This window comes from Psittacula echo (assembly GCF_963264785.1).
Source record: "Psittacula echo genome assembly, chromosome: 2".
NCBI lineage: Eukaryota > Metazoa > Chordata > Aves > Psittaciformes > Psittacidae > Psittacula > Psittacula echo.
The window spans coordinates 68,227,252-68,241,347 of NC_137737.1; the positions used below are offsets into that span (position 1 = coordinate 68,227,252).

The following is a 14,096-nucleotide window of genomic DNA, read 5'->3' on the forward strand; positions in this document are numbered from 1 at the left end:
GGCAAATCCCCTTCTGCCACTGCTGCACATGAACAGAAGCAGGCTGGGCAGTAAGAAATGGTTTCAGCCACTCTTCCCGAAGCCTGCAAACCACTGGCACGGGAGTATCTCACCCTCCCTGTGCTCTTTGCATTGCTGGTCAGGCTCAGTGCTGTGAAGGAGTCCTGCTTTACCTTGCACAGCTCTTGGGACCATGCCTTCCCCAAAGGGCCAGTGGGTGTCCATCATTACACAAAGCTGCAGCACAAGCAAGCAGTGGTGTCAGTTCACAGGGAAGAAAAGGAGGATGAAAGCCAGCTTTTGAGTCTAGGCATGAACAGAGTAAAACCTAGAAGGAATAAGTTTATTTTTAGGATGATGTCTCAAGAATCACTTAAGCAGCTGGCCAGGAATTTGGGCTACTAAAGCCCATCTACAGCATCATTTACCCTGGCCATCTACAAAATCCAGATAGCCAGTATTAATACCAGCACAGGCACTGCTGTGGCACAACTCTGCTCCCAGAATCACTGCCCTCCTTGCCACTCTCTTCTGGGAGAGAAAACAGGAGCAACTGGGATGTGCTGTCAATTCACAGCCCATTCCCTATCAGGGGCACCCCACACCACCCACTCTCCTGCTGCTTTGGCTGGGTGAGAAGCAGCACCTCGAGTACTTGCTTGTTTATTTTCCCTGCTTAGGGCAACTACTGGTAGGGGAAGAAATGGGAAAACAGGGAGTTTCAGTGAGACCTCTTCACATCTGACAGAGGTCGCTGATCCATACGCATCCTGAGTAGTTAGCACTGGTGATACAGAGATCAAAGGGTGGCTCCAGGGGCTCATCCTGCCCCGCAAAAGGGCAGGGGCTCACGATTCTTTCCCACTCTCAGTCGGACCCAGAGTGCCAGCACTGGCATCTCTCCATGGAATTACTGCTCCAAAATGTAGCAGAACAGTGTGAAGGAAACATGATATAGGCTTTATTCAGCCTTATGGTGCTTTGGTATGAAAAATGTTGCAATCAAATGAATACTGACAGGAAACCCAGAACAGTTTCAGAAATTTTTAATGGGGAAATTTTAATGTTAGTGTTTGTGTCACACACCTTGCATTGCAGTTGTTTGTAGAAGTCTGTTTTTTTTAAAAAACTCAAACCACTCCATTTTACCCATGAACTTAACTCTTGTGCAGTTGTTTGGTTTTTTTTCTATAGGATCACAGATTATTAAATGCATTTATTTTCTTTAAGCATCGTTCCAGCTATAACCACTTTAGGTCAATGTTTGTAGACTTGCAAAGTTTGACTACTGCTCTAGCTCTTTCCTGGGCTTGGGTCAGGCTCCATCACAGTTTCAATCTTTAACTTGCATGGGCTGGGCTGAGACTTTCAGGATAGCGTGGCAATAATTAACATAACACTACCTAATCCAATGTAGCCCACAAAGCATTCAGCGTCTGCATTTTTTCCTCTAGTTCATCTATATCCAGCCCCTTACTGGTCATATTTTAATGGTACATTGTATCCAACAAAAGACGGTACTACTGGATGAAAAAGACATCAGTCATGTGAGAATGCTGCACCAGGATAAATTCATTTGGCCAGTTCAAATTTTGCCATGAAGTTTTGATAAAGACGGCTTGAAGCTACAACAAGCATTATCTATCTGTCGTCTTACATTTAGCACTAAATTTCTGTGTTGCAATCTGGCTAATCTCACTTAAAAGTACACGCTTCATCTAGGTCAGCTTTGTATGTGGGGCAATCTACCTCCATGATCACAGAGCCGCAGCCAACAAAAAAGCGGAGCATATGAAAACCAAACCAATACAGTAATTAAAAATATTTATTTCTGGAAATATTTACCTTGATAGGCATAAAGCATTTTCCAATTTCATACAGAAATACATAAAACATGCATAGACCAATATGGCCTACTTCAATGTGTATTCAACATGGTAAATATAACGAAGAATTTGTGTGAATATAAATATAAAACACACACACACACAAAAAAGCACATAAGATTCAACCTGTCAGCAAATTCAACAATGTGAATAAATTCACTGCTATAAACATTCACCTAATATTAGCCTTTTGACATAATTCAAAAAAACCCTTTGTCTCAACACAATTCTACCAAACAAGGCACTGAATGTATCTCATGACAGCCTCTGGTACATCCCCGCTTCAGTGCATTTTTGGTGCAATGTAAGACATAACAACCTCTATTATTAGAACTCCAGTTAGCCAAATATTCTTGTTATGGGAAACCTAGTAGTGTCCTCTAATTTTTATTTTATGTTGAAGAGTCCTTTGGTATCTAAAACCAAAGGATTTGACCATGCAAACAACCACAGTGCCTAACCCACATTCAGATAACTCTGGTTGTACAAGTAAACTAGACTTCTGAAAAAAGGCAAAGGGTTGCAGCTGATTAGTAAAGGCAATAACAAGGTGTAAAAATACTCTAGCAGGAGTGCAACAAACAGTACGCGAGGTAGACACGTATATATGCAGTAAGTCCTGGTTAAAGTAGCAGTGTGGCTTTCATTTTTGCATTTTAATCAAAAGGTAGAGTTTTTCGCCTTGAAGTTTGTCCGCTCAGATCTTGCTTTCTGTCCTTTCTAAGCACATCTCTGAGGTCTTCCTTGCAAGATGCTTTTGATGTAGACCCTGAAGGCTGCACAATTAATGGGTAACATTCCAGAGGCAATATTCAGATGTTTCTTCAGAAAGATGGCTTTTCATGTATGTTACTGTGGATTTCCCTTCACCCCTTCTACCCATCCATCTGAATTCCAAGATGATGAAATCTTTTCCTTTTATACCTCCAAATATGGGACTTCCTCAGTGTTTTGTTCTGCTGCGCAAACACTTGGACAGAGAGACCCTTCACCATTGTGGAATGTTGGAAGTCAAGAGAGAGTTTTGGTGGTGCTTTGTCAGCAAGTGTGATGGAGAAAGACTCAGGTGATCTTCCCACTAGGATGCTTTCAGGCTTTCCCAGAAGCTTTGCCTTTTGTTCGCCCTGTTATGTTTCAGCTTCCGCCCTTTCTGGAGCTCAGCCTTCAGTTTTGCGATACTGAAGGAAGCTTTGATACTATTACCAATAGCTTCCAGCCTACAAAACCAAGAAATAGACATTTATTGTTACAATAATGAAGATGCATCTCCAGTGTGCAGACATTAAGTTTTTGATTAAATAAACCTCAGTCTAGGTTTCTGCTACAGGATCCTCAGAAACTCCTGATTGCTATACCTCTGTCCGAATTATGTTAACCTTAGCCACTTGAAACATTATATTCAGTATTTAAATGCTAACATTAAAATAAGTTAAAATACTCATTCAGATCTAGACGCCCTAGGCTTCCTTAAATAGCATGTATGCTATGAAGAAGAGGTCTTCAGTATTACTCTTTTTGGCTGTTTTTATTTCTTTTAGGTAAACCTGATCCTGGTTCCAATGAATGGCTGCATTTTTCAAGTAAGTAAGTAAGCATGCCACATTTTCAAAAATAATTTAAGACTCCTAGGGCCTAAGTCTCATTCAAAATCATCAGGCTGCCTGCTCTCATAAATCCTGTTCTGCTTGTGAAAGTAGCACTGAAGAGACTTCTTTTGCATGGGCAAACTTCTGTATGCCAAACTTTTACGTGGGCATATGTCTGAGTACTGGAACTGATACAGCTCTACTAGCACTCAACTTCAAAGCTGGCTTCATAGCTGCACCAAATCCAATGCATGTGTCTCTGAATTTCACTGTGGAGTGATATTGCTGCCTACTGCCACTCAACTTCTGCACAGACCTCAAAGGGCAGTCCTGAAATTTACTCATAATCTCAAATATTAAATTGGGCTCTAATGTGAATTTAGTCTTCATTTTCCCCTTCCTCAATCTTTTTGCAGTAATACCCATCACTAACATCCTGTATCCATTTTACATAGGTTTATCAGGCAATGTAAGGAGATAAAGTAGGTAAGTGGCCTTTAAAAAGCCAGCCACACAAGCCAAAAGAAATATTATATTCAAAATCTGGGTAGATCAATAATCTTTTTCTTTTTCTTTCCCTCCAGTAAAATGTAGTAAAGAGTCTAAGAAAAGGCATTCTGATTCAACTTCATGTTAGAATAGCTGGGACATAATATTTTCAAGTAGTTAAGAGGGTACATGAACCCAGTAAAATAACAGGCTCTATTTATTTCTGTCAGTATTTCATTATTTCATGGTCTTCTGAATTAGGTGTATCTTTAGGCCTACAGGTAAGTCTTCTTCCTCTAAACAAATGGAGGATGGTAGATAGAGCTCAGTGCTCATGTCTCCACAAGCTAACACACCACTGCACAAAGAAAAGCCCTCAAGATTCCTCTAACTCTCAAGCTGAAATGACCAGCTAAGCCCACACTGACCCAAAGGCAGGTGAACTGTGCTCTCTATTGCTATGCTGGGGAACTACAACAGAATGAGAAGAAACTCACCGCTTCATTTTCTTGCTGTCAACAAGCCGTCGGCTCATGCATTTGGGTCCAATGCAATTGCCACCTTTGTTGCGGTGACGCGAGGTTTTCTCCACTGTGGACTGAGCCCTGTTAAAAGGGATAAGGTGCTGCTGTTAAAAAAAAAAACAACCACCAAAAAAGTCTACAGTCCACAAGGTGAGGCATCTCACCAATCACTTCTCAAGACATGTAATAAGCAACCTTTCTGGGCCAAACCATAGTATGTATCATAGCAGTGTGAGCACTCAGGTAGGAGGCATAGCTTTAGGGAGATTATTCACTCAGCAAGCGCCAAAATGAGTGAGTCTGCCACAATCCACCCCTTTTACATGCACAGCCTTTTAAAAAGTAGCAACAATAGACGCACCAGAGATCTTTTCCCGTCTGGCAGAAGTTCAGACACTTCTTGTCCTTCTGGTTGGTACATTGGCATCTGCTGCTAGGATCAGCAAACATCTCCGGCACCATGTCCTTCAGCGATCTTCTGGATCGAGAAGGGCCTCCGAGACCATATGGAACAGTCTTCCTATGATCAGAAGGACAACATGAAAGTAATTCAAATAATTCTGTGGCTTCAAAACAATGGGGTATTTTGGGCAATCTCATCAATGGGATTGATTGCATGAGTAAAGGCTGGGGGATTGGGAATGCCTTGCCGGTCACAGTTTCCATGCAAATGTTTCTGATGATCCTGCAACATTAGCATGGCTACCGACAAGGCTAATGGCCTTTTAATTGAGATTTCATGAGGCTGCTGTGCCTTCCTGCATGGTAGAAAGCAATAAAACCTCATCTCTTTGAACTTTGGTAACTTCAAATCGTGAAAGTAGCAATAAAAGTGAGGTACAGATCCTCCGTGCTCAGCAACAAAACAAATCACTGGAGCCAGTGTTTGCAGCGTTAGGCGAGGCTCTGGCTTACTACATTTTAGTGAGGAGACAGCTGAAATGGACACTACATAACCCTATTAACATGTGGGATGCTTTAACTTGCAGGAGAGATCAGCGAGAGGCGGTGTGGAGCCACCAGGTGTCAAAGAGAGCCTTCTAGCCTCCCAGCTTGTCGGAAAGAAAAATGGTCAGACAGACTCAGGCTGGCAAAATCATACTTCTGGTATTTTGTCTGCTTCTGATTCATAGCGAAAAGTATCCCGCAGCCTTTGCTGAGCAGCACCCGAAGTAAATACTCCTGCTCAGATTTTAAGAACGCAGGTGTGTTAGGGCTATTAGGAGCTATCTGCTCAATCTAAGTGGTCAAATCCTGCGCTTCCTCCTGGTAACAGTCTCACTGCTAAACTCGGCAGAAAAGCAGGGAAGCAATAGAAAATACGCTGCAAATAACTATTCCTTTCTCCCCGTGCAATTTCTGCAGAGGATTTTGTGGTTCTTAATTTTGACCCACGTATCCCCCCGCCCTTTTCTCCAATCAAAGGGAAACCCATCACTCTGCAACCGCCGAAGCCCCCCAGTCCACTCACTCGGGGGTGTTGATCCAGATGATGTCGAGGTGGCAGAAGTAGACGCACTCCTCATCCATCAGCGAGGAGCAGGAGCAGCGCCGGGCTCTGCGGTGCGCGGCGGCGGTGGCGGCAGCGGCGGGGGGTGTCGGCGCGCCGGCCGCCTCGGCTCCGGGGGCTGCGGGAGGGAGCGGCAGAGCTCAGCACCCGCGGCCACCACGCACCCCGCGCATCTCTGCCGACCGTCCCTCCCGCCGCACCCTCAGCCTCCTCGGGCTCCCTCCCCGCGGTGCCCGGCGGCACGGAGCCGGGATGTCACCCGGCAGACCCCCTCAGGGCCGAAGCTGAGCCCGGGCGGCGGCACCGACGATGGGCGGCTGGCGACCGGCACCTACCTGCCGGCAGCAGCCCCGGGCAGAGCACGAAGAGCAGCGAGACGATCATCTGTGAATAATCCATAGCAGGCAGCGGAGAGCGGACGGGAATAGGAAAAGAAGGCAGATTAATAAAACAGAAAAAAGAGGGGAAAGTCTCTCGCAGCGTCGGGACAGAGGCTCGTGTCCTGTCCCGGTCGGGGCACGGAGCTAGGGCAGGCAGCGGCTCGGTGCGCCCCGGCGCGTCTGGCTGGCGCAGCGGTCCCCGGCTCCCTTTTATAGCGAACCCCCATGGAGCGGGTAAACAGCCCCGGCGCTATTTTATCCCGAGACAATGTTATTCTGCTATTAGTCACCGCGCGGCAACGTGCGGCCCGAGATAAGGCCGGCCTGGAAAGGAAATCGCCTGCAAACTTCAGAGCGGCGGGGGGCGGCGGCGGCGGCCGGGGGGGCCGGGGGCGACCCGGGGCCGGGGAGGAGCGGAGCGGGGTGGGACGAGACGGGACGGGGGGCGCCGCGGGCCGCGCCGGCGGCAGGCCGCCAGGGGGCGCCCCGCGCCTCGCACCTGAGGGCGGACGGGCCGGCCGCCTCAGCTGGCTGGCGGAGGCACGCAGGGCACCCTGGCGCTCGCCATAACAACAATAATAATTATTGTGATTATTGTCAGCGTTTGTTGTTGGTGTTGTTACAACAGCGTGGAGAGCCGGGCGGCGGCGGCCGCAGGCTCGGTGCCGCCCGCGGTGGAGTTGTCGCGGTCCCCCCTCAGGCTCGCGGCGCCGTTGGAGCGGCTCCGGCGCCCGGAAGGGGCTCGGTTCGCTGCTCCCGCTGCCGCCACCTCGGGGGAAAGAGCCGACGACGTCCCCTCCGTTCCTCCCCAGCTGGCGAGAAGGGCAGCGTTGAGGTACGGCTGGGGTGAAGAAGATCCGGCTTTGCCCGACCCCAGCCCGCTCCCCGCTGGCCCAGAGTCTGAAGTGGTTTGGGTTCGGCACCAGCTGTGAGGAGTTAGGTATAACCCCCTTTTCTAACGTGGCAAGCAGAGATGTGTTGTCGGGAAGCGGGAAGACCCGTGCCCAGCATTTGAGTTTGGTCCTTCTGCTACTCTGGCAAGGTCAGGGGGAGTTTTGTCCCCACGTGTTTATGTTTGCTGCCGTGTGTTGAGCTGTCAGAGTGGAAGCTGGGCACTTGAGAAACTGCCGCAGCAATATCAGGGCAACTACATACATGCATGAAACCCACTGAGCTCCCAGCTGAGAAAGCCAGCCTTTGAGTATAAACTCGAGCGAAGTCAAATGCCTGTGATCCAAAGTGGAGCTGCCGTGCTGGAAAGCGTGCCAATTTCACCTATGATAAATAGATAAGGCTCTCTTGGTATTTGTGGTATTTCCGTGCACTGTGCTGTAATAATAGAAATGACCTTGGCTATCACAAAGACTAAGGCTGTTAACTGCAAGTTTCATTGTGATCTCTCAGGTGAATGGATTTCTTTTTTTTAAGTAAGTATCAAATTGTACTGTGCCGCCGTATCATAGTGGACTGAGTGTGCTGAGTCAGAATAAAGGTCCATTTAGCTGATATCCTTTCTCCAACAATGGCTGTTAGCAGATGGTGTGAGAAAGAGCACAAGAAAGGAATGCAAGTAGAGACTAATTCTTTCCTTGGAGCAACCTGCCTGCTTCTAACAGGATGAAGTGTAGGGGCTTTCCGAGCAATAGCAAACATTTAGACCATTATGCTGAATAAACATCAGTGGCCCATCCTGAGATGATCATACCTGTTATTAAAACTGCAAAAAGTGCCCTATAAACCATCTGTCAGTAGCAAAAGCTGGGTTAGACAATATTGTTTTCACACCTTTCTAGAGTGGGAGTCTCATTTTTCAGATCAGGGATTGTATCTTCTTGTGTATGCTGTCGTTTAATGTTATGTAGGGCAGCACTTACCAGCATACCAATGCGTCGGTACTTGTGTGTGAATTATTGCAGTTATGATAAGAGTCTACCAGCAGAGGTCACCTAGCTACATGTAAAAAGTAACCGTAGCCAGCTGAAGTAATAAACTTTATCAGTATCCAAAAGTTGGGAAAGAAAATAGGGGTTTTTTTTTCTTCTTTAAAAAAACAAACAAACAAACAAAAAAAACCAGAAAGCATTTGTGTGGGTTGAAAGATAGCTATTATCCTGTATAGAATACAAATATGCACAGCCTTCCCAGCCCTGTCACTTGAAGACTGAATGTCATGCCAGCACTTACTTAAAAAAGACTTTTTTCCTGAGATTCCTTTTTCTGAGATGTGCACTTGAAGCCAAAATGACTTGCGTTTGTCAAAGATATTTTCAGCTTTGTCAAAATGCCTTGTTAGAAAGTATTTTGTTAGCTGGCAAAACCGGCATGCATATTTTCTTGGAGTAACAAAGCACAAACATATTGGAGGGACCTCTGATGATGCTATTATTCTTTTTCTTTTTTTTTTTTTTTTTTTTTTTTTTGGTTTTGTTTTGTTTTAAAACCAAAACCCAAAATCTCACCTTTTTTTGGTAAGGGTTCATAAATATTATTGTTGTCAGAGATCCATATGCTCTGGTCCAGTGACTTCTGATAGCTCTACTTTCAGATCTTGAAACTAATCAGAATTGAGCTATTCCTGTTGCAAAACCAAATTGATATTCAGTTGCTGGTGGCTTGGGGTGGGTCATGTCAGGCCGCAGGGATTGCCAGGCTAGGAAGAGGTAACCCCCTGACCCTTTCCTGGACACCAGGAGGTACTGAATGGACCTGTGCCTCACAGAAATACCTTTTGGGAGTTTTGCCAAAGAACAAAGATTCTCTATAGCTGTTTATAGTAGGAGTCTGTAACAGTATGGGCCACAGTAGGGATCCTTATGAAATAAGCAGAGCAGGACTAAACTTTGGCTAGCAGTCAGTGTTGGAAGAATGGAAATACAAGGACATGAGTGATCATACAAAGTCAGATATTTGACAAGCTGTCTTGGTGGATGCCAAGTCAGCTTGCCCTAAGAGCTGGGAAGTTTGCGCTATATTTGCCCTGATGCCCATTTGGGTGAGGGTGGAAGCAGGAACTGAAGCTCGCTGCTCCTGCTTTTCCCCTTTCCAGCCACAGCTGAGACACTGTGTTATGGGGTAAAAACTTAGCCGGCCAGCCAGGCTCTGGTTTTAATGTTCCAGTTGGAAAAGGCCATGGCGCTGACTGAGTTTTCTAAAGGACATTTTGTATAGTGTCAGAAATGTGAAATGCCTGCTTATCAGCAAAACAATAAAAGGAGATTGTAAAACTGTGCCTTTCTGTTTGGGGAACAAGGGGAGCAACATGCTATTTTCTGCAGATTTGAAACACAATTCTCAATTAAGTTCAAGTTGCATAACTTGTCCCTTTATTTCACTTGTCCCTCTTTGCACCTTACTTTCCTCTTAGGAGCCGTTCAGCCCCTTGTGCCCCTTCTTACACAAGAGGAAGGCAGGAGATTCCCCCTCCTCCTTTACATAACATGCAAATTGAAGAGCTGACTAGTTTAGGCTTCTTGGAAATTACCTTATTCTCGTCAGTCACAATCCGGCCTGCAAGGGATTTAATTCCCCTTACAGACATGAGGGTGCTTGGGCAGAAGCATAATTTCTCACAAACCAACTTCCTTCATTTTTTCCCATCTCCAGTGGATGACATTCATCAAAGGACACAGCTGCCTGTCCCACATGGCATTTGTGGACCTCTTAAAGTGCTGAGAAGAGGAGAAAGGTCAGCCACTAATTCAGCAACCTCAGCCACACTTGTCTGCAGCATGCAGCTAGATCCTCTCCCCATCCTGATACCACCAATGGTCATTTTCCTTCCAAAACTCACTCTACATGCAAACCCTTATTTAAACTAGGGAGGAAGGTGGCAGCTATATGACACTTGGCGCAGAAGAGCCATCATCAAATGAGAAAAGAAAGTACTTCCAGACTGTGCGTATTGTGGCACCAGGTGGCAGTGACTAGATACTATTTAAAACAGAGAAATCAAACCCAAAGCAGAGCTCCAATAGAGAAGAAAATCAACTTTACTAAGCAAAGTTCACTGTTTCTCCCAGGGCTAAAATTGTTATTAGCAGAAACACAAGGATGATTTGCAAAGATTCATGTTTCAGAGGTACTGTTGTGAAACCTTCCTCCCACTTACACTTTCCACAACAAAGAACTGGAAGCATCAGGGAAATGTTTCGTTGGAAGCCAAGCCAATTTTTGAACGAGGGGAAACATCAGGTAGGAAAACGGAAAAGGCTTATATAGTCTGGGCATAAAGAATACACACAACTTTTAGGTGAGAGTTAACAGAAACTTCCCCCCTAGTTTTGCTGCCTGTCTGTGCCTGGAGGTCATGGGAGAAAGGGTGTCCACTTCCCACTGGAGTGAGCCACAGTGGTGCTGGAGATGCTTGGACGTTCCCTGTCCCAACAAGCTGTAGCAGCTCCTCTTGTTTCCATTTTTACTCTGTGTTTGTTCTTGTGTGGGAACAGCAGGCAGAATATCAGGAGCAAGGCAAAAGGTTAAAGTCTGTGGGTGTAACATGAGGCAGACAACTGGAGCACTCTCTCCCAGGCCTGTACGGGTGACCTGTACTGCAAAGGGGGTACCCTGCATGGTGCCAGGATGGCACCTTCACCAGAAGGCTCAGGCAGGTGGTTATTTCTGCTGTGGTAGCTCAGGATCCTGCGCATAGGGGCCCTGAAGGATCTTGCACAATAGGGGCCCCAAAGGATTTCAATCCTTTGGCTTTATGAACAGTTTAGGATTTAAATCCCTTTGGCTTTATAAACAGTTTCTACTGTGGTGCTTACTTTAGATTTAATTTTTTAATTGACATGAGTTTTGCTCCTGTCACTGACAATATCAGTGGAAGTTATAAGGCAAACACCTCGCTTCTAGCCCAGAAAGTCTCAAATTGCTGAAACCTGGGAAAATATTCTGTTGAAGGACCTCTATGTCTTATTCCTGTGTTCTCGCAGGCATGTCTACCTTCAGCCATGTCAGACAAAGTCCTCTGCTGGATAGTCTGATCCCATGGGACTGTGATATATTCTCATAATTATGCTTGGACTCTTCTATTTGTTGGGGGGAGGGGAGGGGAAAGTATTTCTGCATGGTTTTCAGTTCCATTATGTCAGTTAAGTTCAAAATATAAGCAGTATGAATTATGTATCCTGGGCTGCATCAAAAGGAATGTGACCAGCAGGTCGAAGGAGGTGATCCTGCCCCTCTACTCTGCTCTTGTGAGACCTCACTTGGAGTACTGTGTACAGTTCTGGTGTCCTCAACATAAAAAGGACATGGAACTGTTGGAACAAGTCCAGAGGAGGGCCACGAGGATGATCAGGGGAGTGGAGCACCTCCCGTATGGAGACAGGCTGAGAAAGTTGGGGCTGTTCAGCCTGGAGAAGAGAAGGCTGCGTGGAGACCTCAGAGCAGCCTTCCAGTATCTGAAGGGGGCCTACAAGGATGCTGGGGATGGACTATTCATCAGGGACTGTAGTGACAGGGCAAGGGGTAACGGGTTCAAACTTAAACAGGAGAAGTTTAGATTGGATATAAGGAAGAAATTCTTTACTGAGAGGGTGGTGAGGCACTGGAATGGGTTGCCCAGGGAGGTTGTGAATGCTCCATCCTTGGTGGTGTTCAAGGCCAGGTTGGATGAGGCCTTGGGTGACATGGTTTAGTGTGAGGTGTCCCTGCCCATGGCGGGCAGGTTGGAACTAGATGATCTTAAGGTCTTTTCCAACCCTAACTATTCTATGATTCTATGATTCTATGTCTTTTAGAAGTGTGAAAAGATGGTAAAAGGTTACATGTGTCGGTAATCAGCTTCTTAAGAACAGGTTCCACAAGTGAAGGTTTAACTATAATAAAGATTACCATCAATAAATACAAGAGATTAGTGCAATGACTGTAACAAGGGAAAAACGAAGGAAAACAGAGAACAGAAAGTGTCACTTGTAGAAAAACAGATCTGGTTCTGTATACAACCTCTTGAATGAATACAGCAGCATATGACAGAATACTTATTTGCAAATAACAGTTACTGAAAAATGTGCTTTAGCAGGTTTGTTTACTTAGTTCTTGGCAAGTCTAGCTTGCGAGGAAGTCAAACCAAATGCATCCAATTAGAATATCTTCTGAAGCAGATCGCTAAGAGCGGTGTGCAGCTCTCTGACTGATTGTTTGGCTCCTATGAGCAGTGTGGTGCTTTCAGTGTGTCATGGTGTTTAGTAAATGCCACTTTCATATATTAATGATGGAGTGATTCCATCCTGGTGTCCAGAGTTGGGAACTGAGGCAAGGAGGCCAGTACTCATTCTGTCTAACAGCAGATACTCTACTATGGTTTCCAAATTAGACTAACATCTTAGCTCACTTGGTGTCTGAATTTCCCTCTAGACTATGGAAAGGGGCCTAAGGTGCTGACAGTCCTAAATCTTGGCACCATCCTCCTCTTAACATCTAGAGTTAGCTGGGGATGAATCCAAGTTGGTGACTTGCCCAGGGTCCCATGAGAACTTGTTGGGAGGGTGGAAAAATGAGCTGAGTTCCTCAAGCCTGAGTCCTGTATCCTGCCTGGTACATTATCAGCCCTCTCCAGTACAGAGAGGTTTGCTTATCAAAACTTACATTCTAGCTGCTCCGATTTGGCCATCTCTTGGATTTTATGTTGCTTTGCTCAGAAAAGCTACTTGTGAGATCTTCATTTCATGCAGCTTACTCAGAGCCACGTCTTTGAATTAATTAATCACTTTCCATTCCTAGGTTTTTTCACCTCTCAGGTAGCATTACTCCACCTTTGAATGATACTGTCTCCAAAAACTCACATTAGTGTATTTCTCAGAAATGCAAGCTAGCTGGCTGTGCCTCTTCCTGAGTGCATAAAAGCCTGCTGAAAAGAAGGTAATTAGCAAATGCATTGTTCTGAGAATGACATTGAACTTTCTTTACAGCACAGCCCTTCTACTACCCTGTGACTGTTGTACCACCTCTGTTTTGAGCCTAGGTTTAGATGAGCGGGCTTCTCTTCCACCATTTTCCTTGTGAGAGAAATGAGTATGTGCTAGGAAACTCCACGGGTTCAGATGTAGTGTGAGACACATGTATGGGTTTGTTTTTCTTTGATTACTTGTTCCAGGTACTTGATTTGCTCCCAAACCCATTAGCACTATGGTTCAGTGAATCATTGCCTGAAGGTGGGTAGATAAATAGGCTCATATGAACCAGTGTTCCCAGCATGAAAGATCTACTTATTCTCCATTTGAGCAGATGCTTGTGTCTGTCTCTTTTTTGACCAAGGCATACTTTGCCTTAAAAAAAATGCTGACCTCCTCTCTCCAGCTGCAGTTCCTAGTTTTATCTGCTCTTGTTTCTCCCAGGAGAAGGCAACTTTGTGAGGAAGCATTGCATTAAACATGCCCCAGCTGTTTCTTGCACCCAGTCCCAGCTTGAACAAGTCTCACCAAAAACTGTCAGACGAGAGAAGCTGTAGATTAACTACAATAAACAAACAAACAAACAAACAAATTCTGAAGCTCTCCCTATTTTTTAAGGGACAATAAGAGGGACACCCTCTTATTTTTCAAGGGATAGATACACACAGTATCAACTCTGTGTCTGAGGTAAAATACAGACCACACATATCCAGCGGTTATTAATGGCAATTACTCACTGGTGACACTGTCAAGAAGAAGATTTCATTACTTGTCAGGGCCAGGAAAACAGGAGCAACAGCTTAAGAATCACCAATGCCCCGGCAC

General features: G+C 45.5%; 1 protein-coding gene across 1 annotated transcript; it reads right to left on the reverse strand.

Annotated features, from left to right (window-relative positions):
• Positions 1 to 2,067: 2,067 nt before the first annotated feature.
• On the reverse strand, positions 2,068 to 6,394 carry EDN1 (endothelin 1; the record flags this gene model as incomplete). Its single annotated transcript, XM_080609577.1, has 5 exons — positions 2,068 to 3,103; positions 4,459 to 4,566; positions 4,847 to 5,005; positions 5,957 to 6,113; positions 6,331 to 6,394. 5 exons carry the CDS (start codon positions 6,392 to 6,394, stop codon positions 2,965 to 2,967), a joined length of 627 nt encoding a protein of 208 aa, XP_080465703.1. The 3' UTR covers positions 2,068 to 2,964.
• Between the last annotated feature and the right edge of the window lie 7,702 nt (positions 6,395 to 14,096).